At 43.3% G+C, this 26,645-nt stretch overlaps 1 protein-coding gene across 6 annotated transcripts; it reads right to left on the bottom strand.

Annotated features, from left to right (window-relative positions):
* Positions 1 to 369: 369 nt before the first annotated feature.
* Positions 370 to 26,269, bottom strand: LOC120311968 (phospholipase A2 inhibitor and Ly6/PLAUR domain-containing protein-like). Of its 6 annotated transcripts, none has more exons than XM_039352099.1 (6): positions 26,165 to 26,266; positions 22,412 to 22,531; positions 20,555 to 20,710; positions 18,518 to 18,661; positions 17,457 to 17,601; positions 370 to 537 (listed from the first exon to the last, which is right to left on the bottom strand). In XM_039352099.1, the coding sequence occupies exons 1-6, from the start codon at positions 26,226 to 26,228 to the stop codon at positions 492 to 494; spliced, it is 675 nt and encodes a 224-aa protein (XP_039208033.1). In that variant the 5' UTR covers positions 26,229 to 26,266; the 3' UTR covers positions 370 to 491. The 6 variants fall into 6 exon arrangements, with proteins under 6 accessions (XP_039208033.1, XP_039208035.1, XP_039208036.1 ...); XM_039352101.1 differs by lacking the exon at positions 370 to 537 and adding an exon at positions 13,254 to 13,891 and having other exon boundaries at positions 26,165 to 26,263; XM_039352102.1 differs by lacking the exons at positions 370 to 537; positions 17,457 to 17,601 and adding an exon at positions 13,254 to 13,891 and having other exon boundaries at positions 26,165 to 26,269.
* Positions 26,270 to 26,645: the final 376 nt, after the last annotated feature.

The raw sequence follows: 26,645 nt of genomic DNA on the forward strand, positions 1-26,645 counted from the left end.
AGGAAGTCCTCCTCTCCCTGTATATGGCAGATGCTTCCAAGAACACCTGTGTTGTGCACCTCTTCCCCACCTCCGTGAATTGAGACGGTACCTCAAAATGTGTCCTCAGCTGCACTCTTTAGGGGAAAATCGATGTCTTTCAGAGAGGTTGATCTGCCATCACTGATCTTATTGAGGACTTTTTTGAGGACTGTTTCCTAGCAGCCATGCTTGGAAAAATCATGCTCTTTTTGCCTTCAACTTGCCGTACAAGATTTATTTTTAAATCATTTAATGTCTGCTTTTTTTTGCCCTTATACTTTTGACTCACTCCCTTCCTTCTTCCAGCTTTTCTCTTCTTTATTCTTGCTTTGTATTCATATTCTGATCTTTTTTTTTTTTAAATTAACCCCAAGGGATTGAGAACCTCTAGCTTGGTATATCAATTTTCAATTTAATTGTAAGAACAAATCAGTGAAATAGTCAAGAATTTTACCTCACCAATGAGTAGTTCAGCTTGTATCTCTGTTCCCAGCTAAGAATATTTCTCCTTCTTTGCTGAGAGAGAGAGAGAGAGAGAGAGAGAGAGAGAGAGAGAGAGAGAGAGAGAGAGAGAGAGAGAGAGAGAGAGAGAGGTGAGATTCTGTCATATGCAATTCTGTCATGACTCATCTGAGAACGGATTGCAGTTGAGGTGTCTGTTGTAATTCTCCAATGGATGTTTTACAACTCCAATGGATGGCGGGGGAGGCAGCTGCTATCATGAGTCTGACTGGGTTGAATTTTACTACTACTGCCTTATGGGAACTCTAAAAAAAGTTGTAACCAAGCAAAGAAATATTCTGGCATCTGATCTTCTCTAAATCTGCCCTCAGCAACCTTTTAACCAGTCTAAGCTCTCCCTTCCTTCCTTCTCAGGGAAATCAATCATGCAGTGGAACGCTCCTTTTCCTCCAATTTATCATCATCATTATAATCATTGCAGTGGCACTTTATGTTTTGCCCATCCTGAATGATTACCTGCTTTTATCACATCTGTAGGAATTGCTCTTCTGGATAATTAATTAGAATAGAATAGAATAGAATAGAATAGAATAGAATAGAGTAGAGTAGAGTAGAGTAGAGTAGAGTAGAGTAGAGTAGAGTAGAGTAGAATTAGAATAAGAACTACAATTAGAATAGAACAGAATTAATAGAATAGAATTAGAATTAGAATAGAACAGAATGAATAGAATAGAACAGAATGAATAGAATAGAATAGAATAGAATAGAATAGAATAGAATAGAATAGAATAGAATAGAGTAGAGTAGAGTAGAGTAGAGTAGAGTAGAGTAGAGTAGAGTAGAGTAGAGTAGAATTACAATTAGAATAGAATAACATAGCATAGCATAGAGAAAACAATAGGGAATAAGAATAAAATAGAATAGAGAATAACAATAGTGAATAAGAATAGAACAGAATAGAATAGAGAATAAGAATAGGGAATAAGAATAGCATAGCATAGCATAGCATAGCATAGCATAGCATAGCATAGCATAGAATAGAATAGAATAGAATAGAATAGAATAGAATAGAATAGAATAGAATAGAATAGAGCAGCAGCTACCAAATTGTTTGGGGACTGTGTTGGGCTTCACGGATCACAAATTATTCAGGCAGGTTAGTATGGAATTTAGTCAGGACTACTCTTATCTCAAATCTTTGCATTTTTTAAACATTCCCCCATTAACCTTGGCTAAATCATTTTGCCTCTGGGCAAAGGTAACCATTAGATGCAGATTTAAGAGCTCCCCCCACCCTTGTATTTAATACTTTATTTGTTGCTTCTGTTTTTTATGTGTATGTTTGCTTAAAAAAGTAGAATCAAAAGATGAACTCGGGGAGGGTGAGCTGATATCTCCATCTGTAGCACTTTTCCCAATCTGGTGCAATAGTGATAGGCACCTTGGTGCAATCCCAAAATATCTGGAGCACCACTGGAGCACTATTGGCGTTGACAGAATCATCATCAGTCCATATCCAAAGGCAGCATCACTTGGAACAGCTGGCATCCTGTGAGGATACCTTTAACATCATTAAGCAGCAGCATCTGCCTATCCCAGATGCTTGGGGAGCACTCAAAACATTGGACAAAAATGCCAAATCCAGTCTAAACATCTGGCTGATTGTACCATGAATCATAAATCATAATTATTCCCAAGCTGGACTGCCAACTTTTCAGCTGACTCAAAAGCGATGCCTTTGAGAGCAGGTGATAGATGAAAATTAGCCCAAGTTTATAGTCCTCACTGCTGATTTCTGCAGATCAAGTCACTGCTGAAGAATTTAGCGATTCCCTTAGCAACCCTAAAAAACTGCACCAACCAGGAGCACCAACCAGTTCTCAGACCAGCTACTGTAAGCAGCTCGTGTTTCTTCCATGCAGACGGTTTCAGTCCTGATACAAATTTGCTCTTGGTTGGTGCATTTTTCCTGAGTGCTCAGGCATGTGTAACAAACGAGGCCTGAAGCCGCCGAATGCAAAACTAAAAACAGCATTACTGCAGGCACTAACTGAACCCCTTTCAAAGGAAAATCAATCCAGAGCAGGCCAGAGAACTGATTCATCCTCCTTATTGCCTGTCTGTAGAATTTCCTCTAAACAGAGAGGATTTTTTCCTAAACTGGGAAATCCATACCATAGATTAAGCATCATGGGATATAATAGCAAATCTGAGATGCCCCATGCCAGTTTCCATTTAGCAAGAAAGCAAACCATTGTCAAGCTAAGTGTGAACCTCTCCTTTGCTCCTTGCAGAGAAGAGAGAATTTGGGCAAACAGATTTTTTTCCCCTCCACCCTGAACCAGAGTGACAGGACAAGCTAACCCCTGCTGAAATGATATCTTCTCACTATTTAGAAGTTCTGCCTCTATTGCGTCTGATCTCCCAACCCAGGGAAGCTGGAAATCAGAAGCACCCTTCCTAGCAGAAAGGATAAAAGATTATTCAACTGTAGCAAGGAGTTTCTTTGGCAACAACCCAACTGTGGCCAGCAAGGCAAATAGGATAACGATGAGCTCTGGATCTGCTTTCATTGTTTCGTGTCTCACTTCTCCAGTCTGTCCTGTTCTGCGGCTTGGCTTGGTAAACATTCCTAGTTCTGAGTCTCTGTCCCATTTGATTGAGACAGACGGCTTGGCCTAAAACCTGCTCGGCAGCTCCAGGATGAAAGCAGCTGGTGATGCAACCTATCCATTACTAAGGACTCAGTGGTAGTCAACCTGGTCCCTACCACCCACTAGTGGGCATTCCAGCTCTTTTGGTGGGCGGTAGGGGTTCAATCGAGCCGTTTAAATTTTCGGATCCATCGAGCCCTCCGATCGGCTCACAGAGCTTTCCAGCAGACGCGGGGTGTTAGCCTCAGCTGTGCAACCACCCACGGAGCTCTCGGAGACCAGAGAGCCTCGCCGAAGCGCGCCGTCATCGCAAGGCTCCCGTCGACTTTCTCGACAATCCGGATCGCAGCAGCGGCTGCGCAATGAGATAAAACTGCAAGTGCCTCATTTTCGGCTCCGGGGGGTGGAAATTAAAGGCACAACAAACAACAAGCTTCCCCTTAGGGCCCCTCAAGGCTGGGAAGGCCCAGCCCAAATACAAGCGGCCGCTAATTTTGGCGCGGCCGCCATTTTGAGAGCCGCACAGAGCCCTCAGTCATAGAGGTTTCATCTCTGGCAAGAACCAGGCTCTCTCTTCATCCTGCTGTGACAGGCACGGATCGGGGGCAAACCAGACTCCACTGGGCATTCCCTCAAGACCAAGGTAGAGGCCATGTCTCAAAAAAAGAAATACGCTCGTGGCTATTTGCCAGAGTATCTGAAGATGGGTTTCATAGAATCTGTTGTAAATAAACAACACCCAATGTGTCATAAAACATTATCCAATGAGGCAATGAAGCCAAGTCGATTGCGAGAACATCTTTCTACAAAGCATCCAAATGATAAGGACAAGCCCATTGAATATTTTCAGGAAATATATAAAAAATTTCAAAATCATTCAACAATCATTGCATCATTTAAGAAACAACATGCAGCGAACGAAGATGGATTAATTTGCGCTTATCGCATTTCACAATTAATTGCAAAAAGTGGTGAAAGCTATAATATTGGAGAAACAGTAATAATACCCTCTATAAAAGAATTTATTTCAACAGTAATGCATCAGGATATACCTGAAAATTTAAAAACGTTGCCCCTAAGCGATAGCACAGTAAAGCGATGAATTGATGAAATCGCAGTTAATGTTGAAAAAAAACTGATAAGTATTCTCCAAAACACTTCATTTTCTATGCAATTGGACGAGTCTACCACTGCAGATAATAATGCTTTATTGATGGCATATGTACGTTATTTTGATGAAAACAATACATTACAAGAAGAAATGCTATTCGCAATAAATCTCATTACAGATACAAGAGGATTATCTATATTTAATACTGTGAAATCATACTTTACAAAAAATAATATTCCTTTGAATAATATTGTTGCATGTGCTACTGATGGAGCACCATCAATGGTAGGTTGCTATCGTGGATTTGTTGCTTATTTGAAGGAAGAAGTGCCAAATGTTTTATGTATTCATTGTGTGGTGCATAGACAACATCTTGTAGGAAAACATCTAAGTACAACTCTCCATTCATCATTAAATATAATAATTCAAGCCATAAACAAGATCAAATCCAAACCAAAAAATGATAGAATGTTTTGACAGCTTTGCCAGGACAATAATGAAGATTTTATTATGTTACTTTTGCACACAGAAGTTCGGTGGCTGTCAAAGGGTACATCTTTGGCTCGTTTTGTAGCATTATGTGATAGTGTCATACAATTTTTTGAAAGTAATAATGAGACCAATCTGTGTCAACAGTTAAAAACAGTAAAGAATGATGCCTTTTATTTGACAGATATTTTCAAGAGATTTCATGATGTCAATTTGCAGCTTCAGGGAGCTAATAAGACTCTTATAGGTTGCCAAAGTATTTTGTCATTATTTATTGACAAACTTAAACTACTTCGTTATAATCTATTGAAGAGAGAATTTCATCAGTTTCCTGAATTATCATCTATAAAAGATGATGTAACTCCAGAGGATATTGACAGATTTAGTAGCCACCTCAACAAACTTAAATTGGACATGGAAAAACGATTTGAAGATATTTTGAAATTGAAGGTGTATGACTGGATGAAAAATCCTTTTACCACAAATATTGAAGAGGCTGATATAACTTGCCAAGAAGAACTGTTAGAAATTAGATATGATGAAGAAAGTAAACATAAATTTGATAGTGGTGGATATGAAAACCTATGGCAAAGTAAAAAAAATGCCTGCCTTATATCCAAATATGTGGAAAATGATATTCAGTTTATTGATACCTTTCCCTACCTCATATCTTGTGGAATCAGGCTTTAGTGCTGTTAATCATATTATGACCAAAGAAAGAAACCGCCTGAATATTTCCGAAAGAGGAGACCTTCGTTTGTTCCTTACAAAAATTGAGCCAGATATCCAGTATTTAGTTTCACAGCATCAGCCTCAGGGATCTCATTAATAATTTAATTAATTAAATGTAATTTCATCAGACTTCCTGTTTCTACAGTGGGGCAAAAAAGTATTTAGTCAGCTACCAATTGTGCAAGTTCTCCCACTTAAAAAGATGAGAGAGGCCTGTAATTGTCATCATAGGTAGACCTCAACTATGAGAGACAAAACGAGAAAACAAATCCAGACAATCACATTGTCTGATTTGGAAAGAATTTATTTGCAAATTATGGTGGAAAATAACTATTTGGTCATCTACAAACAAGCAAGATTTCTGGCTCTCACAGACCTGTAACTTCTTCTTTAAGAGGCTCCTCTGTCCTCCACTCATTACCCGTATTAATGGCACCTGTTTGAACGTGTTATCAACCTCAGTCACACTCCAAACTCCACTATGGTGAAGACCAAAGAGCTGTCAAAGGACACCAGAAACAAAATTGTAGACCTGCACCAGGCTGGGAAGACTGAATCTGCAATAGGCAAGCAGCTTGGTGTGAAGAAATCAACTGTGGGAGCAATAATTAGAAAATGGAAGACATACAAGACCACTGATAATCTCCCTCAATCTGGGGCTCCACGCAAGATCTCATCCCATGGGGTCAACATGATCACAAGAACGGTGAGCAAAAATCCCAGAACCACACAGGGGGACCTAGTGAATGACCTGCAGAGAGCTGGGACCAACGTAACAAAGGCAACCATCAGTAACACACTACACTGCCAGGGACTCAGATCCTGCAGTGCCAGAAGTGTCCCCCTGCTTAAGCCAGTACATGTCCGGGCCCGTCTGAAGTTTGCTAGAGAGCATTTGGATGATCCAGAAGAGGACTGGGAGAATGTCATATGGTCAGATGAAACCAAAGTATAACTGTTTGGTAGAAACACAACTCGTCGTGTTTGGTAAGTAATTATTATTATATGCTTTAACTTGCTATAACTCTGCTTTATAAATTTTATAAAGTAAAGTTACTTCCCTACTTTATAAATCACCATTACTGTGGAATTGGTGGGCGGTTAGAAAATTTTACTAATAACAGAGATATAAAAGTGGGCGGTAGGTATAAAAAGGTTGACTACCCCTGACTAAGGTGGTGCCTGAGAGCACAATCAGTTACCCTTTGTCGCTGGTTGGTTTGGAGGAAGATCTGAGGACTGGTGGTGATTGGGAACAGAGGCAGTACTAGGGGCAGCATAAGGCTCAGTCACAGGGGGAGTGAATGCTGTTCTAACTGAAGGATGGGTGCAAAGTGCTGAAAACTGGATTGCACATGGCAGAGAAGAGATGTAATTAATTAATTCAGAATATAGTTGGAAGGGACCTTGGAGATCTCAAGCAGGAGACCCTATCCCATTTCAGACAAGTGGCTGTCCAGTCTCTTCTTAAAAGCCTCCAGTGCTCCACAACTTCTGGAGGCAAGCTGGCTAATTGTGTTCACTGTTAGGAAGTTTCTCCTTAATTCCAGGTTGCTTCTCTCCTTGATGAGTTTCCATCCCTTGTGTCTTGTCCTGCCTTCAAGTGCTTTGGAAAACAAGTGGATCTCTTCTGCTTTGTGGTCAATGTCTTTGAGAGGAAGATTCTGCGTTAAGTGCTGGTATTAAACCTTGTAAGCTGAGTCTTTCAGTGGCTATTTGCAGAATTTATACATCACATTTTCAGAACTTCTGATGCTGTTTTCTGGTAGTACAAATACACAAGAGTGAGTCTGGTGTGGTGGTTAAGGTGCTGGCCTAGAAATCAGGAAACTCTGAGTTCTACTCCTGCCTCAAGCGCAAAAGCTGACTGGAGGACTTTGGATCAGTCTTGAGGAGACTCTGAGTTCTGGCATGAAAGCCAAATGGGTGACTTTGGGCCAGTCATTCTTTCTCAGTCCAATCCACCTCACAGGTCGTTGTTGTGGGGAAAATAGGAGGAGAAAGGAGTACTAGGCATGTTTGCTGCCTTGAGTTATTTATAAAGGCAGAATAAAAAAACCCAATCAAATAAATGCATTCCTACTGGCATGCAATAACACCCACAATGTACACCAGACATGTCAAACACAAGGCCCGGGGGCCGGATATGGTCCGCAAAGCCATCTTGGAAACAGTGAGGGAACAGCCCCCGCTGCCTTGGCCCTGGCCCAGGCTGGCCGGCCGGGAGCCAATGTACAATTTTGTGGTGACCATCTATGCTGAAACGCATTCAGTCTTAACTCCACAAGGTCATCTGGAAACAGCGAGGAACCAGCCCCTGCTGTGTCAGCCCCGCCCCCTGGGTGCATGCTGGGGAGGGGTCACCCTTTGTGAGGAAGGAAGAAATGGACCATGCCTTGGCGCTTGCCCCAGTCCCCCCCCCCTTCTGCCAGAGACCCTCAGATCTGTCCCACTCCTGCCCAGGCCCCCACAGGCACCCTTGACACAAATGATGTAGAGCTGGCCACGCCCACCCAGTAGGCCACACCTACGCCACCCACGCCCACCCAGCAGGCCGCACCCACCCTGGGCACACCCACCCAGCCCTCCCCCGAGGGCAACTGCAATGCTGATGCGGCCCTCAATGAAATTGAGTTTGACACTGAACCGGTTGTTCACATATTTGAATCCCGCAACTGGTCTCAACATCTTTTTTATATTGTGGCAAACAAAACTGGATTCAATATTCCAAGTGTGGTCCTACCAAGGGATTATAAAGCGGTACCAACACTTCATGGGCTCTTGATTCTATCCCTCTGTTGGCTTTTTTGGCAGCTGCAGCACACGGCTGGCTCCTTTTCAAGTGACCGTCCACTAGCACTCCAAAATCCTTCTCACAGTCAGTGCTATAGAGCCAGGGGCCTCTACTCTGCCTGATCACAAGTATGGTTCCTCCTGAAATGTTACCACAATAATTTCAACCCAGTGGTGATTTTGAACCTCATTTGTTACCCCATTAATAGATGGGAATTACTGACACGCAAAGCTTCTGCTAAACATGGGCCCCACATAGGAACACAAATCAAGTTTTCCTTCACCATCAATATGACAAAATTACCTTACTCATCTTATTGGACTGTGTGCACGTTTTCCCTTTCTCCAACTTCTTGTGTAAGTCGATGTTGTCATCCTCAACTCCACTTCCACCTCCTCAGCAGAATTCTTCAAACTCATTATCCAAGGTAGGCATACTCCAGGAACTATAAATGTCTCACACTGCTTTCCCTAGACACAGTCGATTCACACTGTCATCATGATGTCTGCTGGAATCCTTGTCCTGTGCCTCCTCTCTTCAGTCATCTCAACAGGTAAGTCACACAAGGGTAAATTTGGGAGGGAAGAGAAGTCTGGAAGAATTTTGACTAAATTGTGGTTAAGGATTTCTCCAAAACAGGGGAAGAACTTCAATTTTGGGTTCTTTCAAGCAATCTCTATACTTTCAATTGTCAGTAAAGGAATGGTTGTAAGTTGAGGACTACCTGTAATTATCTCATTACACATCTCGAACATTGCTAGAAATACAGCATCACTAATTAAAAATTGCTTTCCTTCCTTCCTCCCTCCCTTTTTCTTTCTTTCTCTTTCTTTCTCTTTCTTTCTTCCTTTCTTTCTTTTTCTTTCTTTATTCCTTCCTCCCTCCCTCCCTTCCATCATTTCTTCCTTTTTCTTTTTTTTCTTTTTCTTTCTTCTTTCTTCATCATTTCTTTTTCTTGCTAACTTCCTACCTTCCTTCCTTCCTTCCTTCCTCCTCCTCCTCCTCCTCCTCCTCCTCCTCCTCCTCCTCCTCCTCCTCCTCCTTCTTCTTCTTCTTCTTCTTCTTCTTCTTCTTCTTCTATCTGCAGAGGCATCTCTGAAATGCCAGACCTGTTTTGCCTGCGGGGATCAATGCAGAAATGAGGACATGAAGTTGGTGGAATGTGGAGCGGACGAAAAATATTGCCTTACATATTCCTTTCGCAGCACTATGAGTGAGTGAAATGCACTTTCAGTATTAATGATGGCTGCCATTTTCATCCTTTGGTCCCCAGAGCATCAAGGAGTAACTTATAGGCCATGGTGAGAGTCACAACAGATCTTTCTCCATACCTGGGCGGTTTCCTAGGTCTGGTGGCCACCAATCCAGGAACAGAACAATATATGTTATTTTTATCATACTGCACCTCATTCACCTCAAAACATTATTGCTATTTCCATTAATTCCATTTTATCTCAGCATACCTGGAGGCAGCAACCCAACATATGAATAAGCCTTCCTATCCAAAACTTAAATCTTCTCAGCCGGTTAGAATTGATCTTCAGATGCATCTGAGTTTAAACCTTTAAATTGAAAGCCTTGATGTTTTCATTTCTCTGTTATCAGCCACAATGGGCTTTTGTTTTTTTCTGATTAAATTTTGCAGCCCGACCTCCACTCTCCTTTACTGCCAAGTCATGTGCAAAAGCGGAGCAATGTTCTAATGCTTATTATGGCAGAACGTCAGTAGCCGGAAAATACGAGCAGACGAGAATAGCATGTTGTGAGAACGATGGCTGTAATACTGCACCTCTTCCCAGTAAGTAACCTAAGATTAAAATATCCATTCTAACAGCCAGCAGATTCTCCATTTGAAAGAGTAGATTCTCATTGCTTTCAGCATCTTGTATATTTGTTTTTCTAAGCATGAAAATGCTTAGAAAAAAGTAGCGAAAAGCAGGACAGCGTTTTTAGAAACCCCCTCCAGCATCAGTGGAATGATCTGGTTCCTTCTGACAGAAATCGGAAGGCGTAAGAGGGGAGGAGATTAAAGTTTTATTTTGCATTATTTCTAAAGACTCCACTGTTCTAGTTTCCAAGTAAAAGGCATTGAGATGAAGCGGAGTAACAAAAACAGTCTTCCTTTATTGCAATTCACCAACAGAACAGAGAACAAAATGGCGCAGGCCCTTTTATAGTCCCCTGGCAGGGACAGCGTCAGCCAATCATTCCACGGGATTCTCTCACCTTGCGCATGCACACAAGGCTGGAGACAGCCTATCTGGTCTTGGGCAACCACATGGTCATCCCGGGTCTTTTTGCAGCTTCCTGAGCCTGCTGAGCAATTCAGCAGACCCACGATATAACACCCCTCCCCTCTAGGATAAAACAATAATACTTCATGTTTTATTTCTCTTAATATACAACAACCCTTCAATAGAGTGTGTTCTGATTTATAGATAACTAGTAGGCTTTCCCATACTTGACAGGAACCTCACATAGTCTTTTAAGTGTTTGGGTGGACCCTTGGTCTGTTCTGACCTTCTTGGAGCAAGTGTGTGTGCTTGGCCTGCCAGCTCGCCTGCCAGGCTAGGCAGACCAGGACTTTGATGCCCCATAGACCCAGGCAACCCTCCATGCTGCTGACTGGCTGGATCCTCTGAACCCCAACCAGTTCCTTGGGGGGTGGAATTTCCCAAGTCCAGTGGTGGTAGAATTCCCCAAGTCCAAAATGGACCTCTCTTGGGAGCACTGTCCCTCGAGCCCAAGACCAGCTGCTGGCCTGAGTAGCTGATTGATAGCAATTTCCCATTGACCCAGTGCCTGTGCCAGAGTCAGGAGCCGCCTCCATGGCAAAAACCCCTTCTGGAACATGTGCTGCGGCATGTGAAGGTCCGCTTTGGTGGAGAGACTGTGGTCCACAATCGTAATTGTGGTCCTCCTCCCCCCCCCCGAGAGCAGAGTAGGGTCAGACCCCAGGAATGCCATGGAGCGTACCTTCCATCATGCTCTGGAAAATACCAGGCACTACATTAACCCTAAACTGCAGCCTTTTTACTATAAAAGCTCCCCGATGCATTACAATTGTTTGGGCCTCAGCCGTTGCCTCATCAACTGGTAACTGTTGATAGGCCTGAGCCAAATCAAGTTTTGCAAAGACACAGCCTCCTTTGAGGGAGGCCAGAATGTGGCTCACCACCAGCACCAGGTAGGCGTGCTGCTGCAAAGCTTTGTTAAGTGTACATTTGTAATCCACACAAATTCGGATTTCTCCATTTGCCTTCATAGGCGTGATTATGGGGGTTTCCCATGAACTACTGTTCACAGGCTCTAAGATTCCCTGCTGGAGCAGCTTGTCCATCTCTGCATCAATTTTGTTTTTTAATGCAAAGGGCACCCTTCGTGTCTTAATCCTAATGGGTGTGATGGCTGGGTCTAAACGTAAGGCAATGGGAGGCCCCTTGTACGAGTCAAGCTCTGAACTGAACACATCAGCAAACTCCTTGCAAACTCCTGCAAGGCCTGATGTTTGCAGACTGTGAAGTCCAGTCACTTGAATCCCAAGGGCCTCAAACCAATCGAGTCCAATAAGATGCATGTGATCACCCCCAACTACCATCATGTCTAGCAACCCTTCAAAACACCTACGCTGCACCTTGAGCGTGGCCTCCCCCTTCATGCTGACTCAGGAATTCTGGAAATCAGTAAGGATTAAATTTGATGGCCTGAGTTTAACTCGCATGCCACTTCTGCTGTAAATCTTTTTAAAAGTGTCTTGCGAAATGGTCAATTGAGCGGACCCTATGTCCAACTCCATCGACAAGGGGACCCCTTGCAACTTCACATCAATGTGAAGCTTCTTCCTAAGTGACCTATGAGCCCCTGTTTTGAATATGCTCCTGCGCGATGTGCAGAAACCCACCCTGTGCTGGCTGGGGACCCTGGTACCTTTCTGAAGCAATTCTTCCAAAGACCAGTCCTTCTGGTGACCCAAACAGATGGAGGCAATGTGGCGTTGCCTGCCACGTACCTGGCAAATGGCGGAGTTGACTGGCAATTGGAGCGCCTGTGGCGTCCTCCACATCCGAAACACCAAGGGAATGAGGTTGCCTTGTCTTTGCGCTCTTGAGGCCTTTTCTCCGCTGCTTGCTGAGGTCTGTCCACCTCCTCTTCTGGATCCTGTTCGGATTCTTCCTGAGCAACCTCTTGATGGACGGAGACCACCGCTGGAGGGTTCTTGGCGAACCGCAAGGCCTTCACAGTGCCGCCCGTTGCTTCTTCGGCTGCAATCTCTCTCAAGGCATCTTGGAAAGAGATATCTTCTTTGGTGAAGATCTTCTGCTGCAGCTCACGACTTCTCAGCCCACAAACTAAATGATTCTGCACCCTCTCTTCCAGATCCTTGAATTTGCAGGGCCTGGCTGCTTATCAGAGTGCAGCAATAAAGTCTGCAGCAGACTCACCAGGCCTCTGGTCCTTCTGCTTGAATGCCTGTCGCCATGCAATCACTGAGAGCTTGGGTTCGAAGTGTTCTCACAGCATCTTCTTCAATTCAGCATAAGCAATTGATTTCAAGTGGTGCTGGGGCAACTAGATTCTCGGCAATATTGAAAGTCTCTTGCCCACAGACACACATCAAAGTAGCAGCTTTGAGGCTGTCTTCCTGGATTTGATTTATCCAAAAGTACTTCTCCACCCGGGCCACGTAAGAACTGCAGCGTTCTGGATGAGCTGTGTCAAACTCCGACAGACGGCCTAGTTTGGACATCGTTACAGCCTAGAGCTTCGTCAACGCCTCCTGCTGCAAAGTTTGAGAAGGGGTCCCTCTTGCCAAGCTCACCTCCAGCGTTCTCTTACTGGCAGGCAGAGTTGCAATCTCCGGACGCCGAATTTCTCAGCACTTAAGGCCTCCTCTGGTGAGTCGGCCTAGCTTCTTTTGTTGTTTTCCTTGCAGCGCATCCCACCTTCGTTGCCAATGTTCTGTTTCCAAGTAAAAGGCATTGAGACAAAGTGGAGTAACAAAAACAGTCTTCCTTTATTGCAATTCACCAACAGAACGGAGAACAAAATGGCGCAGGCCCTTGTATAGTCCCCTGGCAGGAACAGTGTCAGCTCATCATTCCACAGCATTCTCCCACCTTGCATATGCACGCAAGGCTGGAGACAGCCTGTCTGCCCAGGCCTTTGTACAGCTTCCTGAGCCTGCTGAGCAATTCAACAGGGCCAGAACATAATATACACTATGTCCTTAAAGTTCATTAAGAAATTGTGCATTCCAAATTTCACACTCTACTCCAGTAGGAACACAAGGTGATTTGCTATTTGGGGAAAACAAATCTTTTCCTGACTGAGAATTATAAGAACCATAGTCAAAATGCTTAGAGGGCACTTAGTTGGGCTATAAATACTTCAGAAAGGATTGTGGCTGTGAAACTATTTGCTACTTCAGAAGCTTCCTTTCTGCAGTTCCAGGGCGTGACATCCTTAAACCCAACGGGCGTGTCTGCCCTGGCTCTTTCAAGCGAAATGGTGTTTCTGAAGAAAGTGGATCCGTTCTCTGTCTCGGGGATGAGGACCAATGTTTCAAATTGAAATTCGGTATACGTGCACGTGAGCAACTTATTCTTTCTCAATTTGGGGAGGAACTTTCTACAAAAAAATAAAATTAAGCATACGGGAAATGAAAGAGAAACATAAACAAAGTAAAACCAATAGGAAATCATTCTTTGGGGGAATATTTCATTCATTGGCAATGTTCAGGTTTTTTTTTTAAGTGCATAGGAGAAGAATACAGATTTAATCTGGATTAAAGCAGATTTAATAATATAGGAACAGTTATACTACTAATAATGATAAAATTGGAAGGGGTCTTGTAGGTCATCTAGTCCAACCCCCTGCTCTGGCAGGAAACCCTATACTATTTCAGACAAATGGATGTCCAGTCTCTCAGTTGACAGAATGGGGGTAGGACATGCCTCAGGGGAGAGACTGCCCAAGATTATGGGCTACCAAACAAAGACCTGTCACCTCACCTGCTATTTATTTACCTCACAAGGAAAGGGAATGCTCAACAGGCCTTGTCTAGATGACCAGACAGATACAGTACATACTTTTGTTAATGTATCTCAATGCTACACCATTAAAAGTGAAGAGAAAACTAAGAAATGTTTCCTAAATCCTTTATTCTCCCTCTTCCCAGTTTCAGCATTCTTTTCAACAATCAGTGTCCAGGGATGTACAACCAGGAATTTCTGTTCCTACCCAACAGGAAAGACGAAAGAAGCAAATGGATTAATCATTTTCAGCCTTAAAAAATTAAAATGCCAGAATCCTGTTGGACTGGAAGGATGGAGCGGCCTTTCAAAAACATTTGTTTGAAATTGGAATTAAGGGCTTTAATCCAAAGAGCAGTAAGAATTTGGGATGAAAGACACTCAAGTTTGAGATTAAAGTTTAAGATTTGAGTTGGTGATGGGTGATGGGATTTAATTACTACACTTCGATAGTCTAGCTCACTCTGAGGTTCTTTCTTAACTTTCAACTGTCATTAAGCTGTAATCAAAATAAACTACCGGTAAGAATGCAAATAATCGTGTTTTGTGTAGTTCATTCAAGCGATTAAACAAGTGGCAGGAGATATTTATTTTAATAGCTTTTTATCTCATCTCTATTATTTTTATAAATATGTAATACTTCTTTCTCCTCCTGTTTTCCTCATGACCCCTACCGTATGTGAGGTGGATTGGGCTGAGAGAGAGGGCCTGGCTCAAAGTCAGTCAGCTTTCATGCTTAAGGCAGGACTAGAACTCACAATCTTCTGATTTCTAGGATGGATGGTTTCTCTCATAGCATCCATTCTTAGGTATTCATATCAATAATCTCAAGGAATTTTCTTTTGAAAGACCTTCTGTAGTTCACCCTTGGGAGTCAAGAGGGGGATAAAAGTATTTTACCCTGGATAATCTGGTATGCTTATTGAGATAATTTATATAGCTTCCATTCTCTTAATGTCTCTGGATGCTTTACCAACATTAATTAAAAATCTGTTGGAGGTAGTAATTTGTATTATGCAAGAACTAGTAAAGCAATTAAGTTAAAGCAAGTCAAAGAGTGGGTGTCATTGGAAATCAGCTTGGAATGGTCCAGGGGTTCCATTTTTATTTATTTATTTATTTATGAGACTTATATACCGCTTTAAGTGCAAGCACTGTCTAAGCGGTGTACACCAGTAAGCAATGTATATATATATTTACATTGCCCCAAACAATCTGGGTCCTCATTTTACCTACCTCGGAAAGATGGAAGGCTGAGTCAACCTTGAGCCGGTGAGATTTGAACCGCTGACCTGCTGAACACAGTCAGCTAAAGTGGCCTGCAGAACTGCACTCTAACTGCTGCGCCACCTTGGCTCATCCTGAGATCACAAGCTCTTCTAGAACTGTGTCTCTCAACCTCAGCAATTCAACATGTGAAAACCTCAACTCCCAGAATTCTCCAGCTAGACTTTATGTCTGGGAGTTGGTACACAATGTTAAAGTTGCTGAGAACATGATCTACACAGAAATGTAAAAAATCAGAATAACAGAATAACAGAGTTGGAGGCAACCTTGGAGGTCTTCTAGTCCAACCCCCTGTTCAAGCAGGAGACCCAGTGGTGGGATTCAGATATGTGAATACCGCTTCTGGAAGTTCATTCTGGGCCTGGGCAACAAAAAATAGCTACCAGTTCTGCCAAACTGGTGCGAAGTGGCTGAGTCCCACCACTGAGGAGACCCTATATCCCATCTGCTTTGAAATGTCCAATGGTTGCATTCACACAACAAGCTTAATCAGGTCAGTTACAAACTTAAATCAGCATTCCCATATGTGTAATTAGCAGGACTTTGTTTGTCATAGAACGCCCAGAACAGAGTTCCAGCACCTTTTTTGGATGGAACCTTGTACCATAGGCATCTTTTGTTTTTACAAAAAAGCACTGGTAATTAGTATTTAAATATGGTTAGGTTCTAGTGTAGACATCATCTCTGGAATTCCCCAATAGTTTCCCACAGCTAGCCCTGTTCCAACATCACCCAAAAATAGACAGGGGCTACCATCTAGTGCAAGATTTCTCCACCTCCACAACTTTACAAAATGTGGACTTCAAGTCCCAGAACCCCCCAGCTGTAATGCTGAGGTTGAAAAACATTTGAAGTTGCTTTTTAACAACACTTAAAGTTGTATTAAGAGACTCTCTTAAAGTTGCAGAGGTTGAGAAACACTGATCTAGTGAGACACACTAGATATCTGGTCTATAAGCAAAATATGATGAATCACAAGGGAGGAAAAATGGAAAAAGAAAAGAGGAGGAGGAGGAGGAGGAGGAGGAGGAGGAGGAGGAGGAGGAGGAGGAGGAGGAGGAGGAGGAGGAGATCCACTGGATGTCTTCATGTAGATTTAACCATGTCACCTGCAGTAACAACTAGGTTTGAATAGTTTCAACATTGGATAATTGTGATTTAGTGGCCTACCATATTGCATGATTCCATTTAGTTAGACAATATTGCAGTTGTGCAAATAAAGAAAATGGAACGACCATGTTGTGAGTAAATACAGCTTCTGTTTTTCACAGTTAAGTAAAAAAGTTGAACCTCGCCCAATTCCAATTCTTCATCAATTAAAGGGGAAGGTAAAATTTCTTGAGTGGCTGGCTGAGGGCTGCAGTGCAAAATGTTGAGTGGGGCCAGGGTGCAGGTATCAAAACACTCAAAGTGCTCCTCCCTTTATATTTCACACTTACATACAGTGAAAGTTGACAACCATGTTCAAACCCAGTAAAATCACCCTGATGTCCTCTACTCACACTTTGCCAATCTGGCTCTTCTGAAAGAAATGAGTTTGTGGACCCTTCACAGGGCAGGGTCCACATCTTCCCCACTGATCAGGACCAAAGAAACTAGGAACTGGGTGCATAAATCAATCCCATGCCAAACTCCTTCCTTCAGGTTTCAGGTTGAGTGTTTAGCCACTGGAAAACTAGTACCAGAGTTTGCCAGCCTTTCTCAGTTCTTTGGAAAATCAAAGGTACAGCAAAGTGTCTGAGAGGGAAGCTGAAAGCAGACCAACAGCGTAGAAGAAGTAGGGAGGATCACAGAAGATGACCAGGCAGGCAGAAACTCAGAAGCAAATATTAAGAAGGAACAGCCCCACTAGAAAGGACTGGACCAAGTTGTACCAAGAAACAATTCCTGATGCAAAACTGCACATGTTGGTTGTGACTTCAACGTTGCGGCCAGCAACAAACAATGCCACCGCTCCCATGTCGCAGAAATTCTTGGTAGCACATCCTGTGAAGGCAACCTGTTGGTCCTTGAATTCTTCTGCATTGGAAGGATGGAAAGGAAAAGGATTAACCAGGTTGAATGGACAGAACTATCTCTAGAATTCTTCAGAGAATAAGAGAGAGTTCCCGATTCTGCTGCGTTTCCGTATATTTATTAACATGGTTGTAAATTCACTTTGACAAAGATGAAGTCAAGAGCTAGCTCTTGACCCAGTCTTCACACTTAACAACCATTGCAGCATCCCCACAGTCATGTGATCCAAACTTGGCTGCTTGGCAACCGGCATGCATTTACCATGGGTTGCAATGCTCCAGGTTCATGAGATTGTCATCTGAAAGCTTCTGATGTGCAAAGTCAACAAGAGAAACACAATTTGCTTAATAATCATAATACTACTTAACATAACATAATAATAATACTTAACAACTGCAGTGATTCACTTAAGAATTGAGGCAAACCCCCCCACCACTACCCCAAAAAAAAAATTGGGTGCAACTTATTTAACAATCACCCTGCTTAGCAATACGAATTCTGGTCCCAAAATGTGGTTTGAAGTTGACGATGACTTATCAACAGTAGAATTCCAATTGACAAAAGATTTTGCTCTTCACCATAGCCGCTCCTCTTTCTATCTACCATATTTTCCGTGTATAAGACACTATTTTTTTCCTGCAAACACTCTCTTCAAAAATCAGGTGCGTCTTATACATGGAAAAATAATGGTAACCTCCGCAGTCCAGGACATGCCTGTATGCGTTGCCATGCCGCCTGGTGCAGGTGTCAATTTCTGCGGGCTTGCCACTAATGGGAGGGGGGAAGCGCCAAGATCTTCAGCTGGCCGAACTTTCAGATTTGCCGGCTCAGCTGTTCAGCGCTCCGCCGAACAGCTGATCGGCGCAGAGAGCCTCTTATACAAGGGTGCATCTTATAGATGGAAAAATATGGTACTTACCTTTCTTGGCACGGGTGGCAAAGTGGATGCAGTGTGTCATGAGACCTGTGCAGGCCACCTCAGTCTTGTTGGGACACAAATCTGTGCCATGGGCAAAGCATGAATTGCAATGGACTCCATTCCGATTCTGAGATGCTTTTTGAACTATGGATGGAGAGACCCAAAAGAACAACTTGAGAATCTCTACAATATGCCACGATTTGCTCAAGTGATTAGACTAAACAAACAAACAAAAAAGGCTCAGAGCATTGGTGCTTATGTATGTTGTCTTAGCATCCTGGATGGGTGCAACAGATACCGCCAAATTTACCCTGCCGTTATTTCCTTCCCAGCACCAATAGCAAGACTTTACTGAAATTAGCTTGAAAAAAAAGAACAGGACTTCCCTCTCCCCACTTCTTTCAGATGCAAGCTTGTTTTGAAACAAAGTTTGGCATCTTAGACAAATCACTTCTAGATAATGCCCTATGATAGGAGTCCACAATCCCCTGGGCCAAGGACCAGTACCAGTCTGTAGCCTATTAGGAACCAGGCTGTGCAAGTCAGCAAAACTTCATTTGAACATGCGTGAGATCTGGGTTATTATTAGTTGCAAAGTCGTGTCTGACCCATCGCAACCCCATGGACAACGTTCCTCCAGGCCTTCCTGTCCTCTACCATATTCTGGAGTCCATTTAAGCTCACGCCTCCTGCTTCGGTGATTCCATCCAGCCACCTCATTCTCTGTCGTTTCCCCTTCTTCTATTGCCCTCAATCTTTTCCAGTGTCAGGGCTCTTCTCTAGTGAGTCCTTCCTTCTCATTAGGTGGCCAAAGTACTTGAGTTTCAACTTCAGGATCTGGCCTTCTAAGGAGCAGTCAGGGTTGATCTCCTCTAGGACTGACCGGTTTGAACACCTTGCAGTCCAGGGGACTTGCAGGAGTCTTCTCCAGCACCAGAGTTCAAAGGCCTCCATTCTTTGGCACTCAGCCTTTCTTATGGTCCAACTTTCACAGTCATACATTGCAACTGGGAAAACCATGGTCTTGACTATACGCACTTTTGTTGGCAGGGTGACGTCTCTGCTTTTTAATATACTGTCTAGATTTGCCATAGCTTTCCTCCCCAGGAGCCTAAAAAAGAAAACCCACACTGGCCTGTGGAAAAATTGTCTTCCATGAAACTGATCCCTGGCACCAAAAAGATTGGGGACTACTGCTCTATGAGACAGGTGGATATTTTGGAGCAGATCTTGACAGCACATATTGTCACATCTTTATACTGTATATTGCCTGTCTTCACTAAGGAGAGAAGGAGGGAAGGCTCAGGGCCAATTTTTGCTAACCACCATGCAGATGGCCTTCTCAAGAAATAGCAACTGTGAAAGTCACACTCTGTGGTCACAGAATGGTTTCCCTGTGTTTCAAGAGCTCGTGTGCCACCTCCCGATGCTTTGTTTCAGATTGAGAACCATTCACCACATTTTGCAGGGGGGGGGTTTCCCATTCCAAAGGGCTTACTGATATTCATGGGACAGGAAAGGAAGTCGGTGGCCATCCAAATAACCTTGGAATTAATCTCCCCAGAACAGGGGTAGGCAACCTTGGCTCTTTTATGACTTGTGGGCTTCAACTCCCAGAATTCCTGAGCCAGCCATGCTGAGGGGAAAGGGAGAGGTTTCCAAGCTGAGCCATGCTGGCTCAGGAATTCTGGGAGTTGAAGTCCACGAGTCATAAAGCGGCCTAGGCCTAGGCCAGAGGTAGGCAACCTTGGCTCTTTTATGACTGATGGACTTCAACTCCCAGAATTCCTGAGCCAGCCATGCTGAGGGGGAAGGGAGAGGTTTCCAAGCTGAGCCAAGCTGGCTCAGGAATTCTGGGAGTTGAAGTCCATGAGTCATAAAAGAGCCAAAATTGTCTACCCCTGCCCCAGAGCCACCTCAAGGGCTGTCTAGGGAAGATGGCTGCCTTTGTCAGAAACCTACTTTAAAAGAATCATTCACGTGCTGCTTAATCTGAGCTGCCTGGCTTCTTTCATTGAAACCACCCCAGTTCTTTACCCATTATTTCCTCAATGTTGCAGCGGTCGGCACGGCAGCAGCTGGAATTCCACCGCATGCGAAAATCCCCTGCCATCAACCCATAAAATTGGTTGCACAGTCGGTCGTCAGAGTTGCACTTCTTCTCGTAAACTGGGTTTTCTATGTCTTGTGTCCCTGGGGATGGAAGTCAGATCAATTAAACAGTTATGTCCAGGGGTAGGCAACTGTGGCTCTTTTATGATTCGGGGACTTCAACTCCCAGAATTCCTGAGCCAGCCATGCTGAGGGGAAAGGGAGAGGTTCCCATGCTGAGCCATGCCAGCTCAGGAATTCTGGGAGTTGAAGTCCACGAGTCATAAAAGAGCCAAGGTTGCCTACCACTGAGTTAGGTCAATTCCTGAAACAGATGTGCCTTTGGCAATCGTCCTTCTTTTCCTCTACGGGGATAGATCATAGGTCAAGGGCTAACCCTATGCCATGCTGGTCCAGTGTGGGCTGGTAAATAGACTTTTTTTTTTTACTTTCCATTCTGATTCTCATCTACATATATTGTGGCAAACCTGATGAGTTTCCTTTGCAACCTTTTTGAAAGCAACAAAGTCTCCTGCCTTGGGTAGGGGATTGGACTAGAAGACCTCCAAGGTCCCTTCCAGCCCTATGATTCTATATTCATAATGACCATATATGCTGGGGATATTAGAATAGAATAACAGAGTTGGAAGGGACCTTGGAGGTCATCTAGTCCAACCCCCTGCTCAGGCAGAAAACCCTATACCATTTCAGACAAATGGCTGTCCAGTCTCTTCTTAAAAACTTCCAGTGTTGGAGCAGTCACAACTTCTGGAGGCAGGTAGTTCCACTGATTAATTGTTCTAACTGCCAGGAAATTTCTCCTTAGTTCTAGGTTGCTTCTCTCCTTGGTTAGTTTCCATCCATTGCTTCTTGTCCTGTCTTCAGGCACTTTGGAAAATAGCTTGACTCCCTCTTCTTTGGGGCAGCCCCTGAGATACTGGAACACTGCTATCATGTCCTCCCTCGTCCTTCTCTTCATTAAACTAGATATGCCAAAGTTCAGCAACCGTTCTTTATATGTTTTAGCCTCCAGTTCCTTGATCATCTTTGTTGCTCTTCTCTGCACTCTTTCTAGAGTCTCAACATCTTTTTTACATCGTGGTGACCAAAACTGGATGCAGTATTCCAGGTGTGGTCTTACCAAAGCATTGTAAAGTGGTATTAATATTTCACGAGATCTTGATTCTATCCCTCTGTTAATGCAGCTTAGCACTGTCTTGGCCTTTTTGGCAGCTGCAGAACACAGCTGGGTGCCATATATTTAAGTGATTGTTCACTAGGACTCCAAAATCTCCCTCAAATTTACTACTATTGAGCGAGGTACCATCTATACTGTACCTGTGCATTTGATTTTTCTTGCCTAAATGTAGAGCCTTACTTTTTTCACCATTGAATTTCATTTTGTTAGATAGCGCCCAGTGTTCAAGTCTGTCCAGATCCTCCTGTAGCTTAAGCCTACAGTGCATGCTAGAGAGATAGAGCTTGCTATGGGCAATCTTGAACCCACGAACATAACTCAATGACAGAATAAACCATTTTATGCAGAAGGCCCCACATCCTATCTCTGTACTCCAAATCAAGTAATGAATTTCAGATAGCAATGTGGGGAAAGATGGCTTACCAACCTCAGAGAAGAATTCGTGCAAATAAATATCTTGGCTCATGCCCTTGCTAAATGTAAAACCATCCTCAGTCCTCCAGGAAAAAAAACAGAAGTTAAGAACAGATAAGGGAAAAAAAGAGATAAACAATTATTTTCTAGACAAATTTGTTTTAGAGACAGACTGAAAGATAGTTACAGACCTGTGTCCTCATCCCGGGCAATGGTGATACAGCTGTTGACCGTAAGTGGACATTTCTGCTGAGCTGTGCTGCAGTTATAACCTTCTGTGCTGGTACAATTGAAGCAGAAAATGGCATCCACTATAGGGAGATGTTGAAAGAAAGTTAATGCAATCATCTCTGAGGATGTCTGTTCTTAGTCCTCCAGGTCAAGGTTGTCCCAGAGATCCTTTTTCAGGAAGCAACTGGACTTGTGCCTTAATAATAATAATAATAATAATAACAACAACAACAACACCCTGGACTTAACAATTGTCGATAAGAAAGACAAAAAAGTCTGGATAGTGGACGTGGCAGTGCCTGGAGACAGCAGAATAGACGAGAAAGAACTGGAAAAGATCAGAAAATACAAAGACCTACAAATAGAAATAGAAAGACTGTGGCAAAAGCAAGCAAGGGTAGTACCAATAGTCATAGGCGCCTTGGGTGCAATCCCAAAACAACTGGAGCACCACTTGAACACCATTGGCATTGACAAATTTGCCATTAGTCAATTGCAAAAGGCAGCCTTAGTAGGAACTGCTTCCATCCTGCGATGATATCTGTAATACCATCAAACATCCACATCTGCCTATCCCAAGTCCTTGGGAAGGACTCGATAGGTAGACAAAAATGCCAGATCCAGTCTGAACATCTGGCTGACTACAATGATCCATAATAATAATAATAATCATAATCATAATCATAATAAAGTTGGAAGGGACCTTGGAGGTCATCAAGTCCAACCCCCTGCTCAGGCAGGAAAACCTACACCATTTCGGACAGATGGCTGTCCAGTCTCTTCCAGAGTTGGAGCATTCACCACTTCTGGAGGCAGGTTGTTCCATTGATTAATTGTTCTAACTGTCAGGAAGTTTCTCCTTAGTTCTAGGTTGCTTCTCTCCTTGATTAGTTTCCATCCGTTGCTTCTTGACCTGCCCTCAGGCACTTTGGAGAATAGCTTGACTCCCTCTTCTTTGGGGCAGCCCCTGAGATATTGGAACACTGCTATCATGTCCCCCCTTGTCCTTCTCTTCATTAAACTAGACATACCCAATTCCAGCAACCGTTCCTCATATGTTTTAGCCTCCAGCCCCCTAATCATCTTTGTTGTTCTTCTCTGTACTCTTTCTAGAGTCTCAGCATCTTTTTTACATCATGGTGACCAAAACTGGTTGCAGTGTGGCCTTACCAAGGCATTGTAAAGTGGTATTAATACTTCATGCAATCTTGATTCTATCCCTCTGTTAATGCAGCTTAGCACTGTTAGCTTTTCTGGCAGCTGCACCACACTGCTGGCTCATATTTAAGTGATTGTCCACTGGGACTCCGAGGTCCCTCTCACAGTTACTACTATTGAGCAAGGTACCCCCTATATAATACCTCTACATTTGGTTTTTCTTGCCTAAATGTAGAACCTTACTTTTTTCACCATTGAATTTCATTTTGTTAGATAGCGCCCAATGTTCAAATCTGTTTATATCTGAAGTTTCTTTAGAAATATTTTACAGCATTCGATATTCCAGCAAAGATTTCTCATTCTACAGATTGAGGGACTTGATTCCATTAAATCATTGTTCCATGTTGAACTTCCACTAATTGTTCTACTTTTAAAAACTCATGAACTTTGCCAAGAAAAAAAAAATCAATAATTTGAAAAGAAAAGAATGAAAAAGGACCCACCCAAATGAGTTATGGGTCAATGAACAGGCTGAACAAACACACCAATTCCTTGCCAGTTTTGGAGCTGACTCAACTCAACCCACTCTACTTTTTGCAGAACTATTAAGCCTTAAGGCTGAGCTAAGGATTAGAAAAAATTAAAATGGATACACCTATCCAAAAAAAAACAAGAGAAGAGAAGGGCAGCTGGATAGAATTGCAAAGAATCTCATATTTCACATTGGCCAAATTGACAGTACTGAATCACACCTAGCCTTGCTGCTCAGATTTCTTTAAGCAAATGCAAAACAAACATCTCTTAAAGCACATTAAACTTCTGCTGTTCCTCATTAGAGATGGAGTTGCGCAACCTGATGGCAAATAAGGACAATTACCAAAAAAACTGACCAAAGTCAAGTATGGCAGAGAAAGAGTTAAGGATATGACAGCTAAAAGAGGGGAAAAAAACCTCTGGGTTGGCCCCATTCCCTTGGTACTCTATGCAGGTGCTTATTTTGCTTAATGGCTAATCCAGAGCTGGCTATCTGCTTTCTTTAGCCACTCTGCCAATAAATGTGCGTATAGTCAAGGCCATGGTTTTCCCAGTTGCAATGTATGGCTGTGAAAGTTGGACCATAAGGAAGGCTGAGCACCAAAGAACTGAGCACCTATGGTGCTGGAGAAGACTCCTGCGAGTCCCCTGGACTGCAAGGCGATCAAACCGGTCAGTCCTAGAGGAGATCAACCCTGACTGCTCTTTAGAAGGCCAGATCCTGAAGTTGAAACTCAAGTACTTTGGCCACCTAATGAGAAGGAAGGACTCACTGGACAAGGGCCTAATACTGGGAAAGATTGAGGCAATAGAAGAAGGGGACGACAGAGAAGGAGGTGGCTGGATGGAGTCACTGAAGCAGTAAGCATGAACTTAAATGGACTCCAGCAAATGGTAGAGGACAGGAAGACCTGGAGGAACATTGTCCATGGGGTCGCGATGGGTCAGACACGACTTCAACAATTAACAATAACAAAGGCACTTCCTGATGGGATCATGTCTTACCAATGAGAACAGAAGAAGAGAAAGACCAATTTGCCATTGCCATCCCAGAAAGCATGGCCTGTCTCTTCTTTCAGATCGTGGCTCTCTCGTCCTTAAAGCAAATAATTTTTCCCCACATTAGGACAGAAAGCTATTGCTTCTACTGAGATCCTCATGACCCCAGCTAACAAGAAGAGCTTAGCATAACTTGTTGTCTGCAACTGGTGATGTCCCTAGGCTCTTGGGGTAGAAGAGCAGAAAAGTCCATGAAGGAAGAAGGTGCCAATTTCATGATGGTTTATCTGTTTCTTGTTTCATAGATCCAGTTCTTCCTTCTCCAGAGTACCAGGAAGAAGATGTCACTTGGTTCCCTCACAACTACTATAAGACAGGATGATGTCCTCATGTAAGCCTCTTCAAAAGATTTCTAGCAAACAGTAGCTCAACTCTCTTCCACGTAGCTTGATTCAGAAAAACCACCCCCCTCAGCCATTTTTTATTCCCTTCCTTCTTCTGTAAACCTGCATCCAAATACTGGACAAGCTTTCTCAATTAAGGTTGCCACCTGCTCAGACAAAGCCAGCCTGACTGGTTTCTCTGAAAGCCTGAAGAACTTGCAGGAAGTGAGGACCCGCTTCCAAAGCCAAACATTTAACATCCCTCATCGTTGCCAATCAAGCCACTTCAGCTTCAAAGGACTGTTTCCAAGAGTTTGCTCGCAAACCGGAGTAATCAGAAATGGGAGAGAGAAACAAAAAATCCTGCAGTGCACCTGGAAGAGCCAAGAGCACCCCTTCCGTGGTCGAAAATCATCCTGTAAAGCTCTTATCAATCCAAAGGACTTACCTGGATGTAGGAGTGGGATGAGGAGGCAAAGAGCAAGAGAGTACATGCTGTTATTTGAGAGCTCAGCTGGTTTCTGGAAGCCAAGCCAGAAGCTCTCTTTTATTCTTCCCTAGCGAATGAGATCCCTGGCCAACAGCAAGAGAGGATTACTCAAGGAGCAAAGGGCTGGGTTGGGCAACTCTTGTGCTTACCTGTCTGCAGGCTTTCAAGGCGTCCTCTCTCTTGCTTGAATGCCTTGAAGCTATCTTTATTCATTTCAAGGCGTCCTCCTCTCTCTCTCTCTCTCTCTCTCTCTCTCTCTCTCTCTCTCTCTCTCTCTCTCTCTCTCTCTCTCTCTCTCTCTCTCTCTCTCTCTCTCTCGCATGGATGCCTTGAAGCTTTCTTTTTCTTGTGTCAGAGGTGCCTTCAAATTATAGACATATAACTTTCAATATTGCGCAAATAAAACAGATCATCAAAGGATAGCACATGTAAAAAGTATGTAAAACAAATAGGATTAAAACTAAATGACATTCACCCAGTGTTGGGCCATGTCAACAGTATTTTCTCTTGCCAGCGTGAAGCCTTCCTCTGTACACGTTGAAGGGCACGTGTGAGATGGGTTGTCCGAATCCAAATTCACACAGATTATCTTCTATGGGAAAGCCACGTTTTCTTAGATGATCTTTTGCT

This window comes from Crotalus tigris, unplaced genomic scaffold (genome assembly GCF_016545835.1).
Source record: "Crotalus tigris isolate CLP2741 ecotype Arizona unplaced genomic scaffold, ASM1654583v1 scf7180000018413.2111637, whole genome shotgun sequence".
Lineage (NCBI taxonomy): Eukaryota > Metazoa > Chordata > Lepidosauria > Squamata > Viperidae > Crotalus > Crotalus tigris.

What these genes read in the sequence shown, in the direction of transcription:
- LOC120311968 (XM_039352097.1), bottom strand. Translation starts at nt 26,228, where the DNA reads ATGAATAAAGATAGCTTCAAGGCATTCAAGCAAGAGAGAGGACGCCTT. An exon ending in CCTTGAAAGCCTGCAGACAG is followed by an intron (nt 22,532 to 26,164) that starts GTAAGCACAAGA and finishes ATCTCCCTATAG; the next exon opens with TGGATGCCATTTTCTGCTTC. An exon ending in TGCCCGGGATGAGGACACAG is followed by an intron (nt 20,711 to 22,411) that starts GTCTGTAACTAT and finishes TTCCATCCCCAG; the next exon opens with GGACACAAGACATAGAAAAC.